The sequence below is a fragment of the Pipistrellus hanaki genome (genome assembly GCF_964339955.1).
Source record: "Pipistrellus hanaki genome assembly, chromosome: 18".
Lineage (NCBI taxonomy): Eukaryota > Metazoa > Chordata > Mammalia > Chiroptera > Vespertilionidae > Pipistrellus > Pipistrellus hanaki.
In genome coordinates this window covers 12,852,697-12,878,029 of record NC_140520.1, presented here as the reverse complement: position 1 = coordinate 12,878,029, position 25,333 = coordinate 12,852,697, and the positions used below count along the sequence as shown (strand labels likewise).

General features: G+C 56.9%; 1 protein-coding gene across 2 annotated transcripts in view; it reads right to left on the bottom strand.

Moving 5' to 3' along the window:
- Positions 1 to 25,333, bottom strand: part of IL6R (interleukin 6 receptor) — a 42,475-nt gene that overhangs the window by 9,782 nt on the left and 7,360 nt on the right. Inside the window, exons 2-8 of one of the 2 annotated variants that reach the window (XM_084866832.1) lie at positions 15,043 to 15,267; positions 14,045 to 14,168; positions 11,388 to 11,569; positions 10,969 to 11,135; positions 9,976 to 10,117; positions 1,779 to 1,831; positions 677 to 746 (exon numbers count right to left, since the gene is read on the bottom strand). In XM_084866832.1, the coding sequence (XP_084722958.1) occupies positions 677 to 746; positions 1,779 to 1,831; positions 9,976 to 10,117; positions 10,969 to 11,135; positions 11,388 to 11,569; positions 14,045 to 14,168; positions 15,043 to 15,267 (963 nt within the window). The remainder of the gene's footprint in view (positions 1 to 676; positions 747 to 1,778; positions 1,832 to 9,975; positions 10,118 to 10,968; positions 11,136 to 11,387; positions 11,570 to 14,044; positions 14,169 to 15,042; positions 15,268 to 25,333) is intronic. The other variant, XM_084866833.1, reaches the window with a different exon arrangement.

The window sequence follows — 25,333 nt, the reverse complement described above, 5'->3', positions numbered from 1 at the left end:
CGCTCTTCCGCATGCGTGTCCTCCCGCCCCTCCCCCCGGCCGTCCCGGGGCGCTCCGCACAGGGTCCCCATCTCCCCGGGAGCACTCTTCCTGGTCACTGCACCCCCGTTCCCTCCGGTCCTCCTCGGCCTTGGGGTCTTGGAGGAGATGAGGCCCCTTCCCGGGAGCCGAGACCCCACTCCGAGCTGGGCAAGTGCCAGCTGGGAAACAGTTCGGGGATTTGCCTCGTTATTCTCGTGGTCCCTCATCACACCTCCGCCAACAACATCCAACGGGGACGTGCAAGGCAATAAAAGAATGTTCCCGCCATTGGTCCTCTCCGTGAAGCCGACATTTCCAATAAGAAAGCACTTTCTGCCCTAACCAGTTTGGCTCAGTGGATAGAGCGTCGGCCTGCGGACTCAAAGGTCCCAGGTTCGATTCCGGTCAAGGGCATGTACCTTGGTGGCGGGCACATCCCCAGCAGGGGGTGTGCAGGAGGCAGCTGATCGGTGATTCTCTCTCATAGATGTTTCTAACTCTCTATCCCTCTCCCTTCCTCTCTGTAAAAAAAAAAAAAAAAAAAAAATCAATAAATTTTTTTATTTTTTATTTTTTTAAAGAAAAGAAAGCCCTTTCTAGAGTTACAAGCCTTTGGTGCCTCTTCGGCCACAAAATCAGAGCCCTCGGAGCTCACCTGGGAAGCTGGTCGCGTTGGCGGAATAGTGTGAGGAGATGTTGCCGTCATCTCGGTCGGTAGTAGGTGCCTGTAGAAGACATTCCTCACTGTGAGCCCACGTCTGCGATTCCACCTTCATTCCGGACCCAGCTCGGGCACCTCCTCAGCCCCTACCCCAAGCCATCCCTGTATCTCACGTTCCTCTCCAGTTCTGACCTGACCCTTTCCACATTTCCGTGATTGCTGGCATCATCGGCATCCACACCCTGCTGCCCAAGGGGGGATTTCTTCCCACCGGCCACTCCACCGAGAGCCTAAGCCGTCCTATGGTCTGGTCCGGGGCACAGGCACCACCCGACCAGGAAAATCACAGGCTAGAATCCTGGGGCCACCACGCCCAGCTCTGTGGCCGTGGGCAGGTTTCCTAACCCAGCTGGGTGTCCGTGTTCCTCCCTGAACCTCAGTGCACGTAGGATCGATGAGACGGCAAGGGCAAGGGTGAGGGCCTGGGGCCTTGGCGGGCTCTCAGCCAGTCCGTGCCCCTGCCCCCCGTGCCGGGAGCACTGACCCGAGGGCCTGGACATCACCCCAGAGCTGCTCCCGCCGGCCCTGGAGCCGCCGGCACTGGTGATGGTGAGATGCCGGGCCCGGGCTCCATCCGCCCTGTGCTGTCCGGTCCCTGCCCCTGGGGCCTCCCCGCTCAGCGTTTGTGGGAACTGGGGACCTCGGAGGAGATGCCGCTGGGAGGGAAATTGGATTACTCGAGGATTTGTTTAAGCAGCTTCGGCAGTAATCCTCTTTCCGGATCATCAGGACACCAGGAGTCCGCAGGGATGGGCTCGGGGGAACGGACTCGGAGTCGCCGGCTAAGCCTCCGGGTGTCAGCAGCTCAGGGTGACACAGCATCCGCTGGCAGCTCTGGGAGCGGCCCCGCGCGGCTCTCCGCTTCACCAAAGCCCGGACCGCGGGCTGCCCTGCCCTGCCCTGCCTCACGGCGCCTTCGGGAGGACACAGAGCCTGCCCACAGCCAGGCTGCCAGGAAGCGGCCGAGCTGGGTTTAAACGAACCCAGCCACAGCACCGGCCGCAGGCGCGGCCCTCGGACAAGAACAGGGGCTCACCTGCGCGGAGGAGGTCGCCTCCACCGGGGGCGCGGTCGGAAAGCTCGTGGGCTCTGTGGACAGAAGAACATTATTAATGACGCGCGGGCCGAGTCCTGTCGATGGGCGGCAGAAGCAGGATCAGTGCATCGACATGTGGTCTAACAGGGCATCGTGCTGCCCAGCCGGCCGGCATGGCCCAGCGGCTGAGCTGCAACCTACGGACCAGGAGGTGACGGCTTCATCCCGTCGGGGGCGAGCAGGAGGCAGCCAACCGGTGACTCGCTGTCATCATTGATGTTTCCTCTCACTCTCCCTTCCTCTCTGAAATCAATTTTTTTAAAATGTTTTTTAAATATATAAAAGGGCACAATGTTGGGATTAACCCAATACCCAACCATAAGGGGCTAGCTACATAAATGACAATATAACCACATTTTATAACCGCTTTTTTTTAAAATTGATTCCAGAGAGGGGAAGGGAGGGAAGGGAGAAGAGAGAGAGAGAGACATCACTGTGAAAGAAAAACATCCGTTGGTTGCCTCCAGCACGTGCCCTGACGGGATCAAACCCGCAACCTGGGTATGTTCCCTGACCGGGACTCGAACCCACCACCTTCTGGTGGCACGAGGTGAAGCTCCAACGCACTGGGCCCCCCCGGCCAGGGCTCCTGCAATAGCTTTAGAAAGTATTTTAGACAAATGTTGAGGACATGCTATACGGTCATGTGAAAAATGCAAGGCAAGACGAAAATCCAAAGAGTTGGATCCAAAATGTTCAAAGGAACATATTCATGTCATCAATTATATACCATATATAAATAAATATATATACCACATATAAATATATATATGGTATATCAGTATATACCATAGGAAGGACACACACCACCAGAGGTGAGCACCACGGTTACCGCGTGAATCACGGCGGCTCGCGCACACGGACAAAGGGTGAGCTCTGTGTCCTCCGAAGCCCCTCCTCTCCTGACCACAGGGGCGGCGGACGAGTGAACCCTGAGCGTTCTCGTCACAAGGCGACACGTTTTCCCTACTTCCTCTTCTCCTTTTCCTTTTTATTGTGCCTACATGGGACGAAGGACGTCAGCTAAGCCTACTGTGGGAATCACGTCAGGACATGTGTCCATCAAACCTTCCCGCTGTCCGCCTTACAGTCCTACAGCGACGCGTGGCCATTCTTTCTCATTAAACTGGGGAATGTTCAATAAAATTTAAAAATAAACCCGTGTTCATTGCTGTCTAGGCACCTTCCTGCAATAAAGAGGGTTTCGCAGCCCAGCCGGCCTGACTCCGTGGTGGAGCACTGACCTGTGAACCGGGCGGTCAGGGCACATGCTTCAGGCCCATCCCCAATGGGGAGCGTGCAGGACGCAGTGGGTCAGTGATTCTCTCTCATCATTGATGTTTCTCTCTCTCTCCTTCTCCCTTCCTCTTTGAAGTATATACAGACACAAACGCAGACACTCACATACACACACACACACACACACACATACATACTGTAAATAGATAGATAGATAGATAGATAGATAGATAGACTTATAGATAGATAGATAGATAGATAGATAGACAGACAGATAGATTTAAAGCATTTAACATAAACAAGTTCTGACCCTCCTGGGTGGATCTCGCTCCCTTTGCTGAGCAGCAGCAGGACCAGGCACCCCCCCGAGCCCTCCTCTCCCCTCCACGGGAGCAGTGCTTCCGCAGACGCCTCCAGGCCGGCAGGAGGCCACGAACCGCAGTGCGCGTGTGACCTGAGGCCGCGCTCAGCGGCAAGCAGGGCCCGAGGGACCAGGAGCCAAAGCAGGCCTGGCAGGGCGTAGCGTGCTCTGAAGCGTAAAAGCATTTTCTTTCCCATTTATCATTTCTCCACCAGAAAGTTAAAAACTCCGGAGAAACGGTTTACACAAATGAGCCGAAAGCAAAATAACCAGTAAGCGGTGGAGGAGAGTGCGCCCTCCCCAGGAGAGAACACCACCCACTGGAGGGGACATGTTCAGGCCTCCTTCCCATGGTGCAGAGGAAACAGAGGCCCAGAGAGGGAGAGCAACTTGCCCAAGGTCACACAGCAAGTGGGCCCCAAGTCAACCAAGAATAAACGGGAAGATCCTCGTTCTTTTTCCTTTATGCTCCTCCCCGCTGAGCCTGGCAGAGGACGGACTCACAGCAGAGAGTGACTGAAGGAGGGATGGAGGGATGGAGGGATGGAGGGTACGGGGGCGCTAGAATGGAAGCAGACGCCAGGAGACGGGGCAGCACTGCTTAGAAAACATGGCTGACCGTGGATGGTCCTTCAGGCCAGTGGTTCCCAAACCCAGCCCTGCTCCGCCTTCCCCGTGGCCTCTTAGGCTCCATCCCTGTCCGATGGCCTCAGAATCTTGGGGACAGGAGCCAGACATCAGGGATTTTAAAAGGCTCCCCAAACCAGACAGGTGTTTTAGGAAGGAAGAGAGACCGGTCTAATTTCTACGCTCAGCTGACCCCCATCCTGGCCTTGGTCCGGAGAAGGCGTTTTACCTTCGGCGGCTCGGTTTCCCAGGGGGCAGAGTGGAGGGGAGGGTTAGCTTGGAGTTATTTCAAATAACCCAGGAGCGTCCCCGGAACGAATAGAAGTCTTCTAATGCAGAAAAATACTGTCTTACATAACAAGACTTTGGAAAGGTCTCCCCAGAGGACCATGGGGGCCCCTAATCCAGACCATTCTGTATCATTAGGAATAACCATTTCCATCTCCCAGACGAAGGAACTGGGGCTCAATGGAGATAGGATTAATAATGCTAATAGCGTACTAATAAAGTGCCACTAATGCTTGCAGCACCAGGGTAACTACACGCCAGTTCCAAACGGCTCGTCTGCCTGCATTCTCACCCCATTTCGGGAAAAGTAAGGGGAGCCGGGGCTGTGGGTCGGGGGGGTGACAGGTGCGGGCTGACAGTGATTTGGGAAGATGCGCGCAGCGGTGGGGGTATGGCTCCCTCGCAGACAGACGCTCAGTGAGGGGCCTCCCAGCAGGAGAGGGCCAGAGGGTTCAGAGGACAATACAGGGCGCGGCAAAAGCAGGCTCACAGTGGTGCGTCCCTGAAACACCGTTTATTCTTCTTCTTATTATTATTCATTAATTACTGCATTATTTTCCATGTGAACAACTAACTGGAAGCCTGCTTCTGACCAGAGGGATACGTGGGCCGGGGAGACCCACCTGCCTGGAGAGTCCCCAGCCCTGGCCTCGGGGCACCCCAAACCTCTAGCACCTCCTTCCACCCCGGGGATCCCCCAAAATGGGCCCGCTCTGCTCTCTGCCCGTCACCCGCAGCCCCCGTTATTTCCTGGGTATAGAGGGGCAGGGCGTGAAGCAAAGCGAAAGGAATTTGTTAGGAGCAAGAAATAACCCTCTCACGTCCGACGGGCTTTTCCCAGGCCCCCTGCCCCACTTTGCACTTGGTGCCAGTGGTTTCTGGAGAGAGCTACTGACCACTGCCCTGTCAGGGACCTCTTCTCCCTGCCCTGCCCTCAGGGCCTGTCACAGTGAGTCACTGCACAGGTGCCATCAGCCTCACCTGCCTGTGCTGGCTGGAGCGGGGACCCCAAGACCTATGACTCAGAGCCCTGCCCTCCACAAGGGGAAGCTCCCTGGGAGCACAGCCTGTGTGCAGCCAGGCACCAGCCTCCAGGGGGCAGCACCTGTGGAAGCCCGGCTCAGCAGCCCCCCCTCAGGGGGGTGGAGGATGGGGGGCAAAGAGGTGAGGGGAGCAGCTGGTGTCGCTCTTGGATTTAGTCACTCCTGGGGTTTTGAAGATCCCCCCAAAAGCACACGTGTACAGGACGGGAAGGTCAAACTGTTCGGCTGCTTATGGGAGGAGAAGCCACGTGTTCGGACTGAGCTCACAGGGTCAGGCCAGCACGTCACAGGAGCACAGCGCCCCGAGGCTGGAGGGCAGAGCCGGTCCCCGCTGTGTCCCCTCCCTCCGCGGGGAGGACACCCACAATTTGAACGGAGACAGCACAGAGGAGACCAGCTCCAGGGGAAGGCGCACAGACAGGTGAGGGACCCATCAACGCCCCACACACAGCCTGGGAACCGGAGCCCAGCAGACGCAGGTCCTCTGGGAGTTCCCGAAGATTCAGGGAGCCGGTCAGCGGGCTTGTCCGGGGGGGAGAGCCCAGAGGGCGCGGCCCAGCGAGGCCAGAGCTGTTCACATAAGAAAGAATGTCCTACGTAAACAGACATTTCTGCAAGAGATAGACAAGAGGCTGATGAGCGCATGAAGATGCTCAACGTGCTGAGAACGGTGTGGCTCAGTGGATAGAGCATCGGTCCTGGGACTGATGGGTCCCAGGTTCGATTCCGGTCAAGGGCATGTACTTGGGTTGGGGGCACATCCCCAGTAGGGGGCGTGCAGGAGGCAACTGGTCGATGTTTCTCTCTCATTGATGTTTCTAGCTCTCTATCCCTCTTCCCTTCCTCTTTGTGGAAAATCAATAAAATATATTATTTTTTTAAAAAAGAGGCTCAATGTCACTGTTCATTATGAAGATGCAAATCAAAACTACAATACCACTTCACACACATGAGGATGGCTACTGTCAAAAACAAACAAACAGCCGAAACCAGTTTGGCTCGGTGGATAGAGCGTCGGCCTGCGGACTGAAAGGTCCCGGGTTCGATTCCGGTCAAGGGCATGTACCTTGGTTGCGGGCACATCCCCAGTGGGAGGTGTGCAGGTGGGCACATCCCCAGTGGGAGGTGTGCAGGAGGCAGCTGATCGATGATTCTCTCTCATCAATGTTTCTAGCTCTCTATCCCTCTTCCTTCCTCTCAGTAAAAAATCAATTTATATATATATATTAACAAAACAAAAAAAGACGGCTGTGAGGGGCCGAGGGAGGGGAATGGTGAGTTAGTGTTACAGCCACAGTTTCAGTTCTGCGAGATGAAGCAAGCTCTGAGGACGGAGGGTGGCGATGGTTGCACAACCACGTGAGAGTCCTTAGTGCCACGGAACTATATATATCCTTAAAAATGGTGAAAATAGTTTAACTTATGCGTATTTTTACCACAATTCAAAAAAAAAAAAGTTTTTTTAAGGAACAAAGGCCTGACAGAAAGGGGATTTCTCAGAGCCGCTGGTGGCCGTCCACGTTCGGCGGCTGGAATACGGGAAGCGGAGTCCGCCTGCACTCGGACCCCTCCCGAGCGCTGTTGTCATGAACGTTCTGGCCTCACCAAGGCCCGAGGCCGCGGCCACGTCCGCTCACGGAGGGAGCGGGTGGTTCGCAGAGCGAGCAGCTCACAGACAACCCGGACCGGGTCAGCACCACCCGGCCCGGAGAGGCTGTCGCTCCCGTAAATAAACGCTTTCCCTGCGGAGGGCAGCGCAGGGGGCCTCCCTCCGAGTCCAGGTCTGAGGGGAAGGCGCTCTGAAGAAAAGGGTCCGGTGGAAAGCTGCGGACAGGAGAGGGGGAAGCTCCAACAAAGATCAGAAAGTAAGGAGTGAAGGAATTGGAACCCTGTGCATTGCTGGTAGGAATGTAAGATGGTGCAGCCACTTGGAAAACAGGATGGCAGTTCCTCAAAAACTTAAAAGTGAATTATCATGCCCAGAACCTGCACTCGAGGTCATGGGCGGCCCAGCCCGCCCTGCTGGCTCTCCCAGGACAAGGCGGACCAGGACACCCAAAAGGCAAAGCCAGGCTCAAGGCAACACCACCCCATCCAGCACCCATGGGGGGAGGCATGTGCAGCCTCCACGTAAAGTCTTCTCCGGGCCTGGGGCCAGCGGAGGAGGAGGAGGAGGAAGGGGCGGGGGGCGGGGGGGCAGACAGGCCTGGGCAATGGATGTCACTCCCATCTTTCCCTTTGTATCCAGACACACTCCACTGACGAGCATTTCACTCTTTTTAAATTGCTTAGCGTTGAAGAACGGCGGGTTTGGTTCACGACACTGAACCGGAGAGATGGGACCCGGAGACAAGCCTGGGAGTCCTCCTCCACTGACACTGGGGACGCACAGCAGAGGGCGGGGAGCGCCCCGTGGCCGGAGGCATGCGGGCCGAGGCGGGAGGCCCCGCTCCGGGCTGTGGGCAGAGCGATTCCTGCACGGGGTCTCGGTCCGCTAGATCCTCCTCTTTCATAGGAAAGAGTCCAAAGATAGTGTCTCAAGCCCTAACCGGTTTGGCTCAGAGCGTCAGACTCAAGGGTCCCGGGTTCAGTTCCGGTCAAGGGCATGTACCTTGGTTGCGGGCACATCCTCAGTGGCAGCTGATCGATGTTTCTAACTCTCTATCCCTCTCCCTTCCTCTCTGTAAAAAATCAATTATATATATATATATATATATATATATATATATATATATATATATATATATATATATATATATATTTTTTTTTTTTTTTTTTTTAAAGATAATGTCTCAAATTGTCTTCTGGGAAAAACAAACAGCCTATTCGGTTGCTGTTCAGCGATGAGGAGCCAGAGAAGAAACAGAAACAGAAGCCAGAGCGGCTTCCTCCAAGAAGCAGGACTGGACGTGGGCAGGGGTGGGGTGAGGGACACTGGCGGTTAGAAGCCCTTCTCTGCTTCTCTGCCTTGGGCAAGTATTCACTGAATGAAAATTTTTAAAGTTAAAAAAAATTTCCAGCCCTGACCAGTTTGGCTCAGTGGATAGAGTGTCAGCCTGCAGACTGAAAGGTCCCGGGTTCGATTCTGGTCAAGGGCATGTACCTTGGTTGTGGGCACATCCCCAGTAGGGGGTGTGCAGGAGGCAGCTGGTCGATGATTCTCTCATCGATGCTTCTAACTCTCTATTCCTCTCCCTTCCTCTCTGTAAAAAAATCGATAAAATGAAAATAAATTAAAAATTCCAATGGCGGCCTGGCTGGCTGGATCGGTTGATTGGAGCGTCATCCCGTACACCAAAAGGTCGTGGGTTTGATTCCTGGTCAGGGCACAAACCGAGGTTTTTGGTTTGATCCCCAGTAGAAGAGGCAACTGGTTGATGTTTCTCTCTCACATCAATGTCTCTCTCAAATCAATAAAAACATTTTTTTTTAATTCCCATGGGTTAAAAAAAAAAAAAAAACATTAATCATACAATTACTAAATAATACATTTCCAAAAATATTTAGTAACATTTAATAACATGGAAATGTGCACAATATTTTTGTTTTATATATATATATATAACATATATAAAATTCAAACACACAAAGGAAAGAAGCATACTAAAATGTTCTCACTGGTTTTCTCCAGCTGGGAAAATACCATTGGTCATTATTCTTCATATTTTGTTCTGGAATTTTTCATGTCTGTAACACACTTATTTCAATCGTACCTCTCAAAGGCAATCATTACTACCTTTAACATCTCCTTTTGTTTTTATTTACTTATTTTTATTTTAAAAAAATATATTTTATTGATTTGTTACAGAGAGGAAGGGAGAGGGATAGGGAGTTAGAAACATCAATCAGCTGCCTCCTGCACACCCCCCCACCAGGGATGTGCCTGCAACCAAGGTACATGCTCTTGACCGGAATCGAACCTGGGACCCTTCAGTCCGAAGACCAACGCTCTATCCAATGAGCCAAACTGGTTTTGGCTATTTACTTATTTTTAAATATTTTTATTGATTTTTAGAGAGAGAGGAAGCGGGGAGAGAGAGAAACATCGATGTGAGAGTGGAACATCAACTGTCTGCCTCCTGCACGCCCCCTACACAACCAGGCATGTGCCCTGGCCTGGAATTGAACCAGCCACAACCACACTGGCCAGGGCCTTTCACTTTTTTTTTTTTTTTTTTTTTTGTAAGAAGCACTAGTAACGATGGTAAATTAAATATAGCTACAAATTCTTTGCGGCTCCAGCTATCAAGTTGTGAAATGACTTCCTCTCCTCAAGCCTGGGCTGGACTGGCCTCCTGGAAGGCGCCCGGCTCCGGGGAGAAGCCAGGGCCCCAGCCACTTCCAGCACCAACCGCCAGCCACGTGGGGGAGGCCCCCCAGGGTCCTGCAGGCCTGACGCAACCTCACGTTCCGTCTCCGGCAAGACCAAGGAGCGCCGCCTCGCCGACTCACTCCCCAAACCTCCAGCAGATAAATGGTTTCTGTTGTACCCGAGGGTGGGGGTGACTTGTTATACGGCCATAGGCAGCCGATACAGCAGCCCAGGGGAGACCTCCCGTCCGTGCCCACCAGCACCCACCTGTCCAGGGGGTGCCCAGGACCTCCTGGCTCCACTCGCTCCACTGGCCGTGCCCGAACTCCTCCCGGGCCCGCAGCTGCACCACGTGCCTCCTGCCGCTCCAGGCGTCGCGGATGGTGCAGCGGTGCTGGAGCTCCGGGACCTGGGGGCAGAGGCTCGTTACCCGCCGCCGGGGACACGGATGCCCGGGCCGCCCGCCCCTCAGCGCCCCCTCTCCCGGGTCTGGCGGGGGACGCGGCTGGGCTGCCGTCACCCCGGCGGCTCAGAAACACGGGTGCCCTCTGGGCCAACACAGGCAGAAGCTGGAAGTCACTGCCCCACCGGCGTGCACCGTGCAACCCTGCTGGCCACACCCCAACATGCTCACAGCCCCACCGCTTCCCAGGTCACTCCGCCACTCTCCCGGGTCACTCCGCCACTCTCACGGATAGGCCCATGGAGGATGATAGATCCCCCTTCCTTCAATTGATGGACAGACGCAAACCCCACCTGCGTGCAGCCAGACATATCTAAGCACTGGACCACCCATCAGCACCTGCCAAATACCCTAAGCCCCTGATTCCTAAGCCCCTAGGTCCCTAATCACCCATCAGCGTGTGCTGAGTACCCTAAGCCCCACCCCCTCTCCTCCCCTTAAAAGTAGACCCCCGGGTGCCCTCCGGTCTTTCTCTCTGGAAGCAGCCGGCGGAGGTACCCCTCTCTCCAATAAAAGCCTGTCTCCTGGCATCCCAGTCTCAGTTACTTCTTTAATTAATCTATCAAAGGGGAGGTTTTCATTTCCCTGTCATAGTGCATGCCGCCGTTTCAGAAAGACACACACACACACACACACACACACACACACACACACACCCGCCAGAGACTTCTCCAGAGCCACGCAGGCGGTGAGTGCGGAACAGGACCCAGACCCACTGCTTTCTTCCCAGCAGCCTCTCTCCTGCCCCTCGGCAGCCAGGGGCCCTTTTCCATCCCGAAGGAAGGGAGAGGAGTTACCAGCCACGTTGTGAATTCCTTGGAGCCTTTGGCCTGGTAGCGGAGCTCAAACTGCAGCCGGTAGAAGTAGGAGTTCCAGGAGGGCGGGTCTTGCCAGGTGACGGTGAGCCAGCGTGGGTTCCGGTCCACGGCGGTGACTGTGATGTTGACGGGTGGGTCGGGTTTCACTGTGGGAAAAGGATGCTCTCGTGGGGTGCCGAGGACAGAAACACCCCCCCCCCCCGGGCTGTGCAAACCCCCACAGCAGGATGCCACCCCGGCCCCGAGCACTTCCCCTGCTTCCCTGGTCAGCCACGGTCTGACTTCCGGTCAAGGAAAGCCCCGAAGGCCCCAGCTCCCCAACCCTCGCCCGGCCCCTCCGAGAAGCCCGAGGGGGAAGCAGAGGAAGGGGTGGGGGCGGCGTGGGAGAGCTCACGTACGGTTCTCGTAACCCTGGAAATGGAGGGGACTGCTGGCCTTGCCGCCAGCACTGTTGGCCACGCACAGGGACACGATGTAGAAAGAGTCATCTCCCTCGGGGACAGCCAGCTGGCAGGAGAGCTTCTGGGACTCCCGGGAATACTGGCACGGCTCCTGGGAGTCTTCCGCCGGACCGTACTGGCTGCCGACACAACAGGAGAGCAGCCCGCGCTCAGATTCTGAGGACTCGGGACTGGGGGGGGGCCGCATGGCGAGAGGGGGGGGGGCTCTGCAGGCTGGCCCTGCCGCTGGGTCCCTGCTGCACACGTGGTGGCTCTTGCTACGTTGAGGAAATTACCCTCTCCGAGCCTTTGTTTGCTTGTCTGAACATGGGAATATCAGTAGTGCCTGCCTGGTGGGGGTTGGGTAGGGTTCATTGAAAAATGCGTGTAAAACATCTAGCTGGAGCCCACGGGTCCAAGGTGCTGACACGGGCTGTGTGTGTGTGTGTGTGTGTGTGTGTGTGTGTGCGCTCTGCCAGGTCCTGTGCTCCTGGGAAGGCAGGGGCTGCAGAAATGACTTGAAGGCTCCTTCCTCCCTGACCTCAGGCCCGCCGGCCACTGGAGAGGGTTTGGGGGCCTGGGGCGGCCAGGAGAAAGGCCGTCCAGAAGCACAGCGTGCCGGGTTCGGAGGAGGCTGGAGCATTTCCGTCAGGTGAGCCTGGAACAGAAGGCTGGGTGACGGAGGACACGGGCGGTGAGTCAGACACGGCGCCTGGCCCCGGAGCCGGAGACCTCGCCTGCGTCTGACGTGCGTGGGCTTGCGAGGCCCCAGCAGCCGCCCGCCCCGCCTCGGGGGTGATGCATCACCCACCAACCTCCCGTGAGGGGTTTGAACCCCAGGCCCAGAGCAAGCTTCCGGGAAGCCCGCCCCAGCCTTTCCAGTGGGAGCTAGAGCTTCCCTTCCTCCCTCTTCCCTCCTCCATCCCACAGCCCGGCCCCCAGCGGGTGCCGGACTCCCCGAAGGAACCCGAAGGAACCCGGGGGAGCGAATGGTGAGCAAGCACAGCTGGGGAGGGTGTGGTGTGTGCACAGAGCAGACACACACAAAGCCTCCTCCCTCCCGGGCCTGTTCACCCCGTAGCCCGGTCCGAGTCGGGCCTGAGTGGGTGGTGGGGTCCCCCAGGTTCTCACAGTCTCCCTACTCCACTTCCTCCCTCACCTCAAGGCAGAGGCACCGGACCCAGGAGGAGGACAGAATGCCTGAGGCTGCTGACAGGAGGAGGGTGTGAGCTAAACTCTCTCTCTCTCTCTCTCTCTCTCTCTCTCTCTCTCTCTCTCTGTGTGTGTGTGTGTGTGTGTGTGTGTGTGTGTGAAAATGCCAGTAGCAAACACACAAAGTATTCTAATAAACTTGCCATAGGCTGGTCTAGGCAGCGACCCCGGGAACTGAATCACCCGGTTGAACTCACTGTTCAGACTTTTTGATCCTCTGGTGACAGACAGCCCAAACTCAGAGACGCCTGGGCTGAGAGGGGGCCCTGGGCCCTGGGTGGGGACAGAACACTCTGCGGTGTGCGGGTTTCCAGCACCTCCCCGTCCTCCACAGCCCGCCAGGACTCACCCCGGCTCCCAGCGCCGTGGTCGGCAAACCCTTTCGCCCACTATCAACAGGACGACGATGGAAATTTCTTTCGAGAGCCACGTTTTTTAAACTTAAACTTCTTCTAACGCCGCTACTTCAAATTAGACTCACCCAGGCCGTGGAAGAGCCACACTCAAGGGGCCAAAGAGCCGCATGTGGCTCTGGAGCCGCGGTTTGCTGACCCCTGTCCTAGAGCAAAGGGACCTGACACCGCCCCTCCCCCCCACCCCCCTCCGCCGGGCAGGTGTGACTTCCAGCCCCCTCTCCGGCCCCCTCTCGGCCTGCCCCCTCTCGGCCTGTCACCGCTTCCTCCGTCTGCCATTGTCATGGAAACTCCGGATAAGCTCCCAGGCCCCGACACCTGGACACAACAATGAGCGGCTTCCCCTCCCCTCCCGGGGCCATTTGCATCTTCGGGACAACGCCCGCCCTCTGCGCTGAATACTGAATATCAGGACTGGGCTGGGCTCCGAGCAGAGCGGCCAGCACGGTGACCTTACGCACGTAAATCGGTTTCTCTTAAATCAGTTTCTCGGAAACGTCCGTTTATCTGTTAAAGAGGAAAGTCACACGCCCTTCCCGGCAGGTGTCCTAGCTGACAGGACAGGCATCCCAGCCCGGTTTCCTCTCTCGTTCCCTCCTCTTAATCCTGGAGGGATTACTTCCTAATGTTTTCTGAGGGGAAAATTTTGGAACCACTGGCTGCCCAGTACCACGTGGCTCCTCTGAGAGGCCCCGACCCAGGGCCTCCGTTAAGGATGAGCAGACAGCCCTGACCGGTTTGGCTCAGTGGATAGAGCGTGAGCCTGCGGACTCAAGGTTCCCAGGTTCGATTCCGGTCAAGGGCATGTGCCTTGGTTGCGGGCACATCCCCAATAGGAGGTGTGTAGGAGGCAGCTGATCGATGTTTCTATCGCTCTCCTTCTCTGTAAAAAAAAAAAAAATCAATTATATATATTTTTTTAATTTTTTTTTTTTTTTTTAAAGGATGAGCAGACACAGCACAGCCCAGACCCCAGACCAGGATACTTACGACCTCCGCACCAGCAGCACGGCCCTGGTGCCCGGGGACGGCGGGCTGCGGGGGCTCCACTCGCAGACCACGTTGCTGATAGGGCTCTTGCGGAAGCAGGAGATCGCGGGCTCCTCGGGGGGACCTGGAGGGCAGCACGCCGGGCGGGCCGAGGTGAGCTCTCCCCCCGTCTTCCCGGAGAGCCCCCGGCTGAGCCCGGCTCACCTCCCACCCAGCTCTGGCGCCTCGGCCACACACAGCCACACACACACAGGGGCTGGGGAACGAAAGGACCTCACTGCCGAAGCCAGTTTGGCTCAGTGGTAGAGAGAGCGTCTGTCTGGGGACTGAAGAGTCCCAGGTTCGATTCCAGTCAAGGGCATGTACCTTGGTTGCCGGCACATCCCAGTAGTGGGAGTGCAGGAGGCAGCTGATGGATGTTTCTCTCTCATCGATGTTTCTGACTATCCCTCTCCCTTCCTCTCTGTAAAAAAAAAACAAAACACAATAAAATCTTTTTTTTTTTTTTAAAGGAAGAAAAAGAGCATTGGAGTGGGACGATGCAGTGTCCAGCATCACATGGACACGTGTGCATCTACACACACGTGCTCTCTCATTTAACCTTTGCCCGGGCTCAGAGGGAAGGTAATGAAGTCAACCTGCTTCACCAGAGAGGAGCCTGCGGAGCAGAGCAGTTACCTGGGAAGGAGGAGCCACAGCAGGCCCGGTGCTCCCCCTCCAGCCCTCACCGCCCCGCCGGCCTGCCTCACCCATCCCGCCTGCCTCACCCACCCCACCCCGCTGGAATTCCCGCCCCCCTTCCTGACCATCCCCCCTTCGTGTTCGAGAAGGAAGCTGGAAAGAGGGCGGGCTTGCCTGGGGCCCCACAGCAGGCCCGCGGGACCCCAAAGCCCCTCTTTTGGGGGTTGTTCTCTCTCCCACGGGCCAAGGGAGAGACAGGAGTGGCCGGGTCAGGCCGGGAGCCGGGGGCAGAGCCGCTGGCCGGCGGGCACACTCACCCTCCACCAGCAGGCGCACGGTGCCCGCGGGGCGGCCGTCGCGGGAGCAGGAGTAGTTCCCCGAGGCGCCGGGCTGCACGGCGCGCAGCAGCAGCCTCGCGCCCGCGCCGGCCGGCCGGTGCCCGCGCGCCCAGCGGACGGTGGCGTTGTCGCCGGGCCGCCCGCCCGGGCAGGTCAGCGTCACGTTGGCGCCGGGCCGGCTGGTCAGCACGTCGCCCTCCGCCTCTGGGGAGAGAGAGGAGACGCTCAGTAAGTCCACGGCCTACGAGGAGCTCCATCCCAGACCGGGGGAGCCCCGGGAGGCTTCACTGAAGGGACCGGGCGTCCGAGTTTTTGTTTGTTTTTTACTTGGAGGAAAAGAGAGAGACAGAGAGTTAGAAACGTCGACAAGAGAGAATCATTGACCAGCTGCCTCCTGCACACCCCCCACTGGGGATGTGCCCGCAACCACGGTACATGCCCTTGACCGGGATCGAACCCGGGACCTTTCAGTCCACAGGCCGACGCTCTATCCACTGAGCCAAACCGGTTTCGGCAATGTCCCGATTTTTAACAATTTTTCGGAAAATCGGGACTGTTTTAAAACGCCGTGGGACGCGGGACAAACTGTTGGGAATCGGGGCTGTCCCGCCAGAAGCGGGACGTCTGGTCACCTTATCAACACTAAACGTTTCCCAAGCCCACCCCTGGGCCAGGCCTCCACCCGGGTGATGGCAACAGCCTCCCGAGGCCCCCAGGCCCCAGCTGCTGCCTTCCCCCCACCCCGAGCCCGCTGCCCCCCACCCCGAGCCCGCTGCCCCCCACCGACCCCGCTGCCCCACCCCGCTGCCCCCCCACCCCGACCCCGCTGCCCCCCCACCCCGCTGCCCCCCACCCCGACCCCGCTGCCCCCCACCGACCCCGCTGCCCCACCCCGCTGCCCCCCCACCCCGACCCCGCTGCCCCCCCACCCCGACCCCGCTGCCCCCCCACCCCGACCCCGCTGCTCCCCACCCCGACCCCGCTGCCCCCCACCCCGACCCCGCTGCCCCCCACCGACCCCGCTGCCCCCCCACCCCGGCCCCGCTGCCCCCCACCCCGACCCCGCTGCCCCCCACCCCGACCCCGCTACCCCCCACCCCGACCCCGCTGTCCCCCACCCCGACCTCGCTGCCCCCCCACCCCGACCCCGCTGCCCCCCACCCCGACCCCGCTGCCCCCCGACCCCGCTGCCCCCCACCCCGGCCCCGCTGCCCCCCCACAGACCCCGCTGCCCCCCACCCCGGCCCTGCTGCCCCCCCACCGGCCCCGCTGCCCCCCCACCGGCCCCGCTGCCCCCCCACCCCGGCCCCGCTGCCCCCCCACCGACCCCGCTGCCCCCCACCCCGACCCCGACCCCGCTGCCCCCCACTGACCCTGCTGCCCCCCCATCCCGACCCCGCTGCCCCCCCACCCCGACCCCACTGCCCCCCCACCCCGACCCCGCTGCCCCCCACCCCGACCCCGCTGCCCCCCCACCCCGACCCCGCTGCCCCCCACCCCGACCCCGCTGCCCCCCCCCCGACCCCGACCCCGCTGCCCCCACCCCCACCCCGGCCCCGCTGCCCCGGAGCCTTCGGAAGCTCGATCCGGCCTCCCCACTCTTTCGACTAGAAATCCCTTTGAGGGCCTGTTCACAGCATCGTGTCCAAAATCACAGGAACAAGTAAACTTTTTTTTTTTTAGTACAGATTATATATTCGCACTCGAAGATCTAAATTAGCCCAACCCCCTTGGACTAATTTTTGTTGCTGTTGATCCTCACCCGAGGATATTTTTTCCAATGATTTTTCTAGAGAGGGAGGGAGGGAGGGAGAGTTTTTCCTAGGCGAATGAAGACACCATGTGTCACTCGGGTCATTGAGTGCCACATCCTGCCACAAATCTCCCTGATGTAGTACCAAGTTCATGGATATGAGGGTTTCTGGGTAGTCAATTTTAATCAGGGAGGGAAGGAGGGAAACATCGGTGGGAGAGAGACACATCAATGTGTTGCCTCCCACAGTCTCCCGGACCAGCCAGCCCTACGGGATCGGACCAAACCTGCAGCCCAAACACGTGCCCTTGACCTGGAACCGAACTCAAAACCTTCGGCATGTGGGCAGACACTCTCCCTGAGCCACACCAGCCAGAGCCCACCTGGGGCCCACTCATTAACCCGTCTGCCTAGTGAGTCCGACCAGCTGAGGGCCCTGGGCCCGGGACTGGAGCCAGTTTCCCACGAAGCACCCTGGGTCCTTCACACCAAATGTGCAGCCCCTTCTCAGCCGGCGGCAGCCATCAGTCTGGCCCGAGGCTCCGGGGCGGCCAGCAGCTGCTGGAGCCCCTGGCCTCCCCTCCCGCCCCTGCTCCGGGGCCTGGCGCAGGAGCACCGGTCTCCCCTGGACCCGGACCCGGACCCGGACCCCGACCCGGACCCGCAGAGCCTTCTCGCTCGGGGAGGGTTTTAACCTCACACCTGGCCCACTGTCCTTCCTCCCGCCCTATCCGAGTAGCTGTCAGGAAGGAGGGCCTGAGGCTCAGGGCCTCCCCGAGGTCGGCATTCCCAAAGCCAGGCTGGCGGTGCCAACCGGCCATCGGCCACGGTGCAGGGACCAGGGACACGTGCACCGAAGGGACAGAGACGGCGTCGCCTGGGCCTGGGCCTGGGCCCTGCCTGGTCACACAGGCCGCCTTCCAGCCGCCCGCTCACCTCACCACGGGGAGCCCGAACTCTGCCCCAGGCCGCAGAGGAACAAGTAGCGCAATCACTGTCCCTGAAGCACCCCACACACACACACACACACACACACACACACACACACTTCTGCACCCTCCAGCCTCCCACCTGCACACAGCGTTCCGTTCTGGGCTTATTCTCCCTAACTTTTTTTTCAATCCTCACCCAAGGATATTCTTCCCCTTGATTTTCAGACAGAGTGGAAGGGAAGGGAAGTGGGTAGGGGGGAGAAACATGGACATGAGAAAGAGATAGCGGTTGGCTGCTTACCGCGCGCACACACACCCTGACCTGAGCCAGAGACTGAACCTGCACCCGCGGTCCAGGCCCTTGACTGGGAATCAAACCCGAGACCTTAGGCCAGTGGGCTGCCCTCACCGCTGAGCCACACTGGCCAGGGCAATCGGCCCCCCCCCCCCCCCCCCCGGCTCTGGAAATGAGACTCACTGCTCACGTGATGTGTTTTACCATTCGTGGTGTTTCTGTGGTTCACGCCCACAGGGAGTGCCCGTGTGTGTGTGTGTGTGTGTGTGTGTGTGTGTGTGTGTTTCCACCGCCGTGTGACACTCGGCCCTGTGGCCACAGCAGACCCCCATCTCCCGTGGAGGAGGTGTGAGTCACATCTCAGACTGTGGCTACCGACTTTCTCACATGTGGCTTTGGCTGCAGTTCTCCGAGTTCCCCCGAGGAGAATTGCTGGTCCGTGTGTGTGTGTGTGTGTGTGTGTGTGTGTGTGTGTGTGTGTCACACGTGTCCTTTTCCCTCATAACGGAATGCACAGTCCAATGGATTTCGGTCCAAAAAGCGCCTGGTGGAGATACAGCTCACCACTCCCGGTTCCCACACCGATTCCCAGCGGTGCCTGAATGAGGTCATGGTTAGAAGACACACAGACACTTCTGATCACTGTATGGGTATTTTCACCTTCCCGTTTTCCACCCGATAAAGCAGCTGTAAGGATTGCACCCAGCAGGGACAGTAAGCTCCTGCAGGAATAAAGGTGGAGACACTCCTGCCTGCGGGCGGGGGCTCCATGGCGGGGTGCGTGCGTGCGGCATACCCCCGCCAGCTGAGGAGCAGCCATCGGAACTCACAGGCCCCGGAAGCACCCATACAAACACGGGGCAGGCGGCACGAAGGTCCAGGTGGGGCCGAGGACCACGGGCGGCTCCTTTCACTGGCACGTCTCACAGGGCGCTGTCCTGGGCTCTACACCGCTCCCCACCCCCGACCGTAGCGACGGGGCCGCGGGCTCCTGCAGGCACCCATCAGAGAGTTCAGTGGGTGCTTCATGAATGTTTGCTGCATGCAGGGCACCTACATGGTCTCCACCTGGACAGGGTCTCCACATTAAAATCAGCTCACTCACTGCCCTGGCCCAGCGGTTGGCAAACCACGGCTTGAGAGCCACGTGCGGCTCTCTGACCCCTTGAGTGTGGCTCTTCACAAAATACCACGGCCTGGGCGAGTCTATTTTGAAGAAGTGGCGTTAGAAGAAGTTTAAAAAATTTGGCTCTCAAAAGAAATTTCACCCAAAAGACTCCATCAAAAAACTAATTGTCGTAATAAATTCGGCAATGTAGCAGAATACAAAATTAACGCCAAGAAATCTATGGCCTTTCTATACACCAACTGTGAACTTACAGAAAGAGAGACTAAAAAAGCAATCCCATTTACCATGGCACCAAAAAAATTAAGATACCTAGGGATAAACTTAACTAAGGAGGTAAAAGACCTATACTCGGAAAACTACAGGACACTGACAAAAGAGACAGAGGAAGACGTAAACAGATGGAAGAATATACCATGTTCATGGATAGGTAGAATCAACATCATTAAAATGTCCATACTTCCCAAAGCAATCTATAGATTCAATGCACTCCCCCTTAAAATACCAATGGCATATTTCACTGACCTAGAAAGAACTCCCCAAAAATTCATCTAGCATAAAAAAAATACCCCGAGCCGGGACCGGTTTGGCTCAGTGGATAGAGCGTCGGCTTGAGGACTGAAGGGTCCCAGGTTCGATTCTGGTCAAGGGCATGTACCTTGGTTGTGGGCATATCCCCAGTGGGGGGTGTGCAAGAGGCAGCTGATCGATGACTCTCTCTCATCGATGTTTCTAACTCTCTGTCTCTCTCCCTTCCTCTCTGTATAAAATCAATAAAATATATTTTAAAAATAAATAAATAAATACCCCGAGTAGCCAGAGCAATCCTGAGAAAGAAGAACAAAGTAGGAGAGATCTCAATACCAGATTTCAAGCTGTATTACAAAGCAACTGTTCTCAAAGCATGGTACTGGCACAAGAACAGACACATAGAGCAATGGAATAGAATAGAGAATCCAGATATCAACTTAAATCACTATGCTCAATTAATATTTGACAAAGGAGGAATGAACATACAATGGAATAGAATAGAGAGAATCCAGATATCAACTTAAACCACTATGCTCAATTAATATTTGACAAAGGAGGCATGAACATACAATGGAGTCTCTTCAATAAATGGTGTTGGGAAAATTGGACAGATACATGCAAAAAAATAAAACTAGCTCACCAACTTACACCATACACAAAAAGAAACTCAAAATGGATACAGGACTTAAACATAAGACGGGAAACCATAAAAATACTAGAGGCATCCACAAAAAGCAAAATCTCAGGCATATGCCAAAAGAACTTCTTCACTGATACTGTCCCTCGGGCAACGGAAACTAAAAAGAAAATAAACAAATGGGACTACATCAAAATAAAAAGCTTTCTCACAGCAAAAGAAACTATCAACAAAAACAACAAGAAATTCCACTGTATGGGAGAACATATTTGCAAATGTCATCACTGATAAAAGGTTTAATCTCCAACACTTAATCTCCAGCTTATACAACTTAATAAAAGGAAGATAAATGATCCAATAAAGAAATGAGCAACGGACCTAAATAGAATCTTTTCAAAAGAAGACAGAAGGAAGGCCAAGAGGCACATGACAACATGCTCAAAGTCACTAATTATCCGAGAGATGCAAATCAAAACAACAGTGCGGTATCATCTCACACAGGCCAGAATGGCTATCGTCAACAAACCAACAAACGACAAGTGTTGGCGAGAATGTGGAGAAAAAGGAACCCTCGTGCACTGCTGGTGGAAATGCAGCCACTGTGGAGAACAGTATGGAGCTTCCTCAAAAAACTGAAAATGGAACTCCCATTTGACCCAGTGATCCCACTCCTAGGAATATATCCTAAGAAACTGGAAACACCAATCAGAAAGGACATATGCACCCCTATGTTCATAGCAGCACAATCTACAATAGCTAAGATTTGGAAACAGCCTAGGTGCCCGTCAGCAGATGACTGGATCAGAAAACATCTACACAATGGAATACTACGCTGCCATAAAAAAAAGGAATTCTCACCATTTGCAGCAACCTGGATGGAATTGGAGAACATCATGCTGAGTGACATAAACCAGTCAATGAAAGAAAAACACAACATGATCTCACTCATTTATGGATAATAAGGAACATTATAAACTGTTGAACAAAAAGATAGATACAGAGACAGTAAAGCATCAAACAGACTGTCAAATTACTGGGGGGTGAGGGCCATGTATGGGAGTTGGGGGGGGGGAGGACAATGATAAGATATGTACACATATAATACCTTAATAAAAAATGAAAAGAAAAAAAAAAAGAAATTTCAATCGTTGTGCTGTGGATATTTGGCTCTGTTGACTAATGAGTTTGCCGACCACTGCCCTGGCCGGTTTGGCTCAGGGGATAGAGCGTCAGCCTGCAGACCGAAGGGCACAAGCCAGATTGCAGGCTTGGTCCAACGTGCAGGAGGCAGCCAATCAATGATTCCCTCTCATCATTGATGTATTTGTCTCTCTCTTGTTCTCTGAAATCAATAAAAATATTTTTGGGGACACACACACACACAGTGGCCTAGCGGTACCGCGTTGGTTGTACCATGGACAGGCCTCCATGAGACCAGAGCGGCCAGGAGGTGCTGGGGGGAGCACTCCCTCCGAGTCCAGAGCCGACAGGAGCCCTCTTTTCGCTTCTGCTTTGCCAGTTCCAGGAAATGTGTGCCTCCGGCCACTTCCCTTTCCCCGCTCAGATGGCGCTGCTCTGGCCGTGCTCGGTGACCGTGTGAACAATAGCAGGGCTGTTCCGTCCTGCGCTCGCCAACAATGGCCAAGCTCCGAGGGCCTCTCGGAGAAACGGCAATAAAAAGCCCATTTTCCTCTTCCACAAAAGCAGAGCTGCGGGAGAAACAGAATGGCCACCTCCTCTGCCAAGGAACTTGAGTAATCGTGTTCCTGAACGCTGACTCACTTTTTTTTTTTTTTTTAATGGGCGATGATTAATTATAAACCAGCCGCTGGCGAGGGCTGCCCGCCCCGGCCCTTCTTCCCCGGGATTTCTGCTGGAGCCCAGCGGCCCGGCGCTGACTCGGCTTCTGGAAGCACAAACCCCCGGAGCAGAGACCACAGGAAACCAACTTGCTGGTGTCAGAGTGGGCAGTGTGCCCCCTCCCCACCCGCCTACTCACCCCCGCCCCCGCCCGACCTCTGAGTCAGACCCCTGACTGCCCGGCCACGCCCCACGGGAGCCCGCGGGCCTTCTGTGCGGAGGAGAAGGGTGTCCGCAGAACGCCCTCCTGAGTCTCTGCCCACCTCTCCGAAGGATGAGCCAGAAGAGGGCTTTCTTTTCATCCTCCTGTAGCTTTTGAATTTTCTATAAGTTGTTTGTATTACTCTTTTTTAAAAAATATATTTTATTGATTTTTTTTTACAGAGAAGAAGACAGAGGGAAAGAGAGTTAGAAACATCGATGAGAGAGAGACATCGATCAGCTGCCTCCCGCACACCCCCTACTGGGGATGTGCCCGCAACCAAGGTACATGCCCTTGACCGGAATCGAACCAGGGACCTTTCAGTCCGCAGGCCGATGCTCTAGCCACTGAGCCAAACCGGTTTCGGCTCTATTACTCTTAATATATTATATATATTAAAAACAAAAACAAAAAAACCTAGCCAGGTCTGTCCAAGTTATTCTGTCTAGGGGAGAGGGCAGAGAGTGAGGGTGGAGGGTGGGGAAGGAGATGGGACACAGCAGCATGGGCACCAGGGAAGAGGGATGGGGTGAGGGTGGACTTTTCTGAGCACCTTCCCGGACAGAGAGTAGTGTCTGTCTGTCTGTCTGTCTCACTCACACACACACACACACACACACACACACACACACACGCACCCTTGCAGCGTCAGCGCGTCTGGCCTGACCCCCTGGTGCACAGAAGGTCACCATTCCTCCCCACCTGCCAGAGCCCTCCCAACATAGGCCCCCCGGCCAGAGAGGGGGCACAGCGGGCCGCAGGGGAGGGGAGCGCTGCCGAGAGCACCTGCCTGCGCCCCACACCGGCGCCCAGCCCCGCTCCCCCTCCCAGCCGGGGCTGCAGGGGCGCAGCGGGGAGGGGCGGGCCCGGCCGGCCTGGCATTCAGCAAAGAGCACGCCGTTCAGCATTCGAGCTGGAGCAGTTGGCTGCTCGGTCTTCTGAGGCCAGGGCTGCAAGCCTGTGCCTGTCGCAAGAATTCGAGATTTTCTGTGCACTCCTCAGGTACGTCCAAGGCCAGAAATCCCCAGTCCGGGAGCGAGAACCAGCGGTCACCGAACATCTGCCACGCCCGGCACACCTGTCCTGCTTCCCCGCCCTGGTCTCTAACCTGCACAAACTCCGGAGAGCGTAAAACTCCCGATAGCACGGGCCACCCTGAGAGAACTCCGACATCCGGGGGGCGGAGAGAGAGGCACCCTCCCAAGGGGGTGGGAGGGAGCCGTGGACCCCAGGGAAGGGGTCTGAGCTGGGCCTTTACGGGAGCTGGAGCGCCAGAGCCACGGGAATGGCATTCTGTGAAGAGGGCACCGCCCAGTGAGGCCGGGAGGGCCGGTCCCTGGTCCTGTCCAGGGGTGATGTTCCCGCCGGCACAGCCTGTCTGGATTTGTCGTTTAACATAAAGTACGTCTCTGCACGTGCCAGGCAGGTGCGCGGAGAGGAAACACCCCGTGTGGTCCGGAGACCCGGGTTCCATGCCCGGTCCCGTCCGGTCAGTGACTCGGGCAGCCCTGGGCGCGTCAGACCCATTCGCCTTCTCCGTGGGGCACGGTCTCCGGGAGGCACGGTCTCCGGGAGGCGACGGCCAGGTGCTCCCTGCTGCCCCATTCCTGAAGTCCAGCATCTCACCACACAGAGCACGGGCTTCCAAGGACAGGAAGCATGCGTGTGCGTGTGCGTGTGCATGTGCGTGTGTGTGTGTGCACGTGTGTGTGTGTGTGTGTGTGTGTGTTTATCTCAGACAACAGCCGCACCTGAAGACACGTAATTAATCTGTGGATTTATTCTAAGGTGGCCAGACGTCCCGCTTTTAAACCATTTGTCCCGCGTCCCACGGCGTTTTAAAAAAGCCCCGGTTTTTGCTGCGGGATGTGGGACAAATGGATAAAAAGCGGGACTGTCCCACCAAAAGCGGGACGTCTGGTCACCTTAATTGATTCTTCTAACAGTTGATGACTCTTGGAGAGGAATGACAGCCAGGTCACCCCTCTGCCCTCGGACAAACAATCGCTCCTCCTCTCCCAGGAGAGCTGCGGGGAGAGGAATCCCCACGCCCTCCCTCGCCTCCGCCTCCGTGCTCTGAGGGGAGGAGAGTTTAGGTCCTCCTCACCCCTGGTGACCTACACCACCCCCCAGCCTGGAGCCACATAACCCCTCTCCCTGCGACACCTCTCAAGGGGGGGCCTTCCTCGTTCCGGCCCTGCGCCAGGTGGCTGTTCTCTGCTTCTCCCCCTCTCCGAGGTGACATGCAACGCCCACAGCCGGAGAAAAACACGCACCCGGGCGACCGATTTCTCAACCTCGCCCGGCGTGGGGCCGCCCCTGCCGGCGAAAACAAGCCGCTCCCGGCCGCCCCGTTATGTAAGCCGCGCAGCTGCCAGCCCGGGGCCAGGCTCAGCGCCCGCCTGCGACCCCCCTGCCCGGTTTCTGAGCGGAGACGCGGGTCCCACCGGCCGGCCAGGCCGCCGGCAGCACAGGGAAGGGGTCACAGGGAAGGAAAGACAAAGGGGGCAGCTGCTGAGAATCCCCGGGAAACACGTGCAGAATCTGGTGCCGCGGGGCCTGGGGCCTGGGACCCGTTCCCAGGGTCCATCCCCTCTCCCTGCCTCCCCAGCGAAGGGCTGACACCACGCCCTGGCTTCCTGTGCAATAATCATCATAGGAACAATCATTACGGGTCATTAGCACTGAATACCCGGCCCATGCTTCCCCTCAGCACAGCCCCGCGGAGGGAGGCCTGGCCCCGGGCCAAGGGGAGTCTAGGAAGTTCCTTAAGGAACTTGTCAGTCACACGTCACACCCCTTGTGAGGGAGTCACACCCCTAGTGCGGGAGGTGTACCCAGAGGCTTGGGGGGGGGGGGTCTGGGCCCCGCCTCTCTCTGGGGGGGAGGGGGGGATCAGGTGCCACTCTATGTTCCTTCCACCCTCAGGTGCCC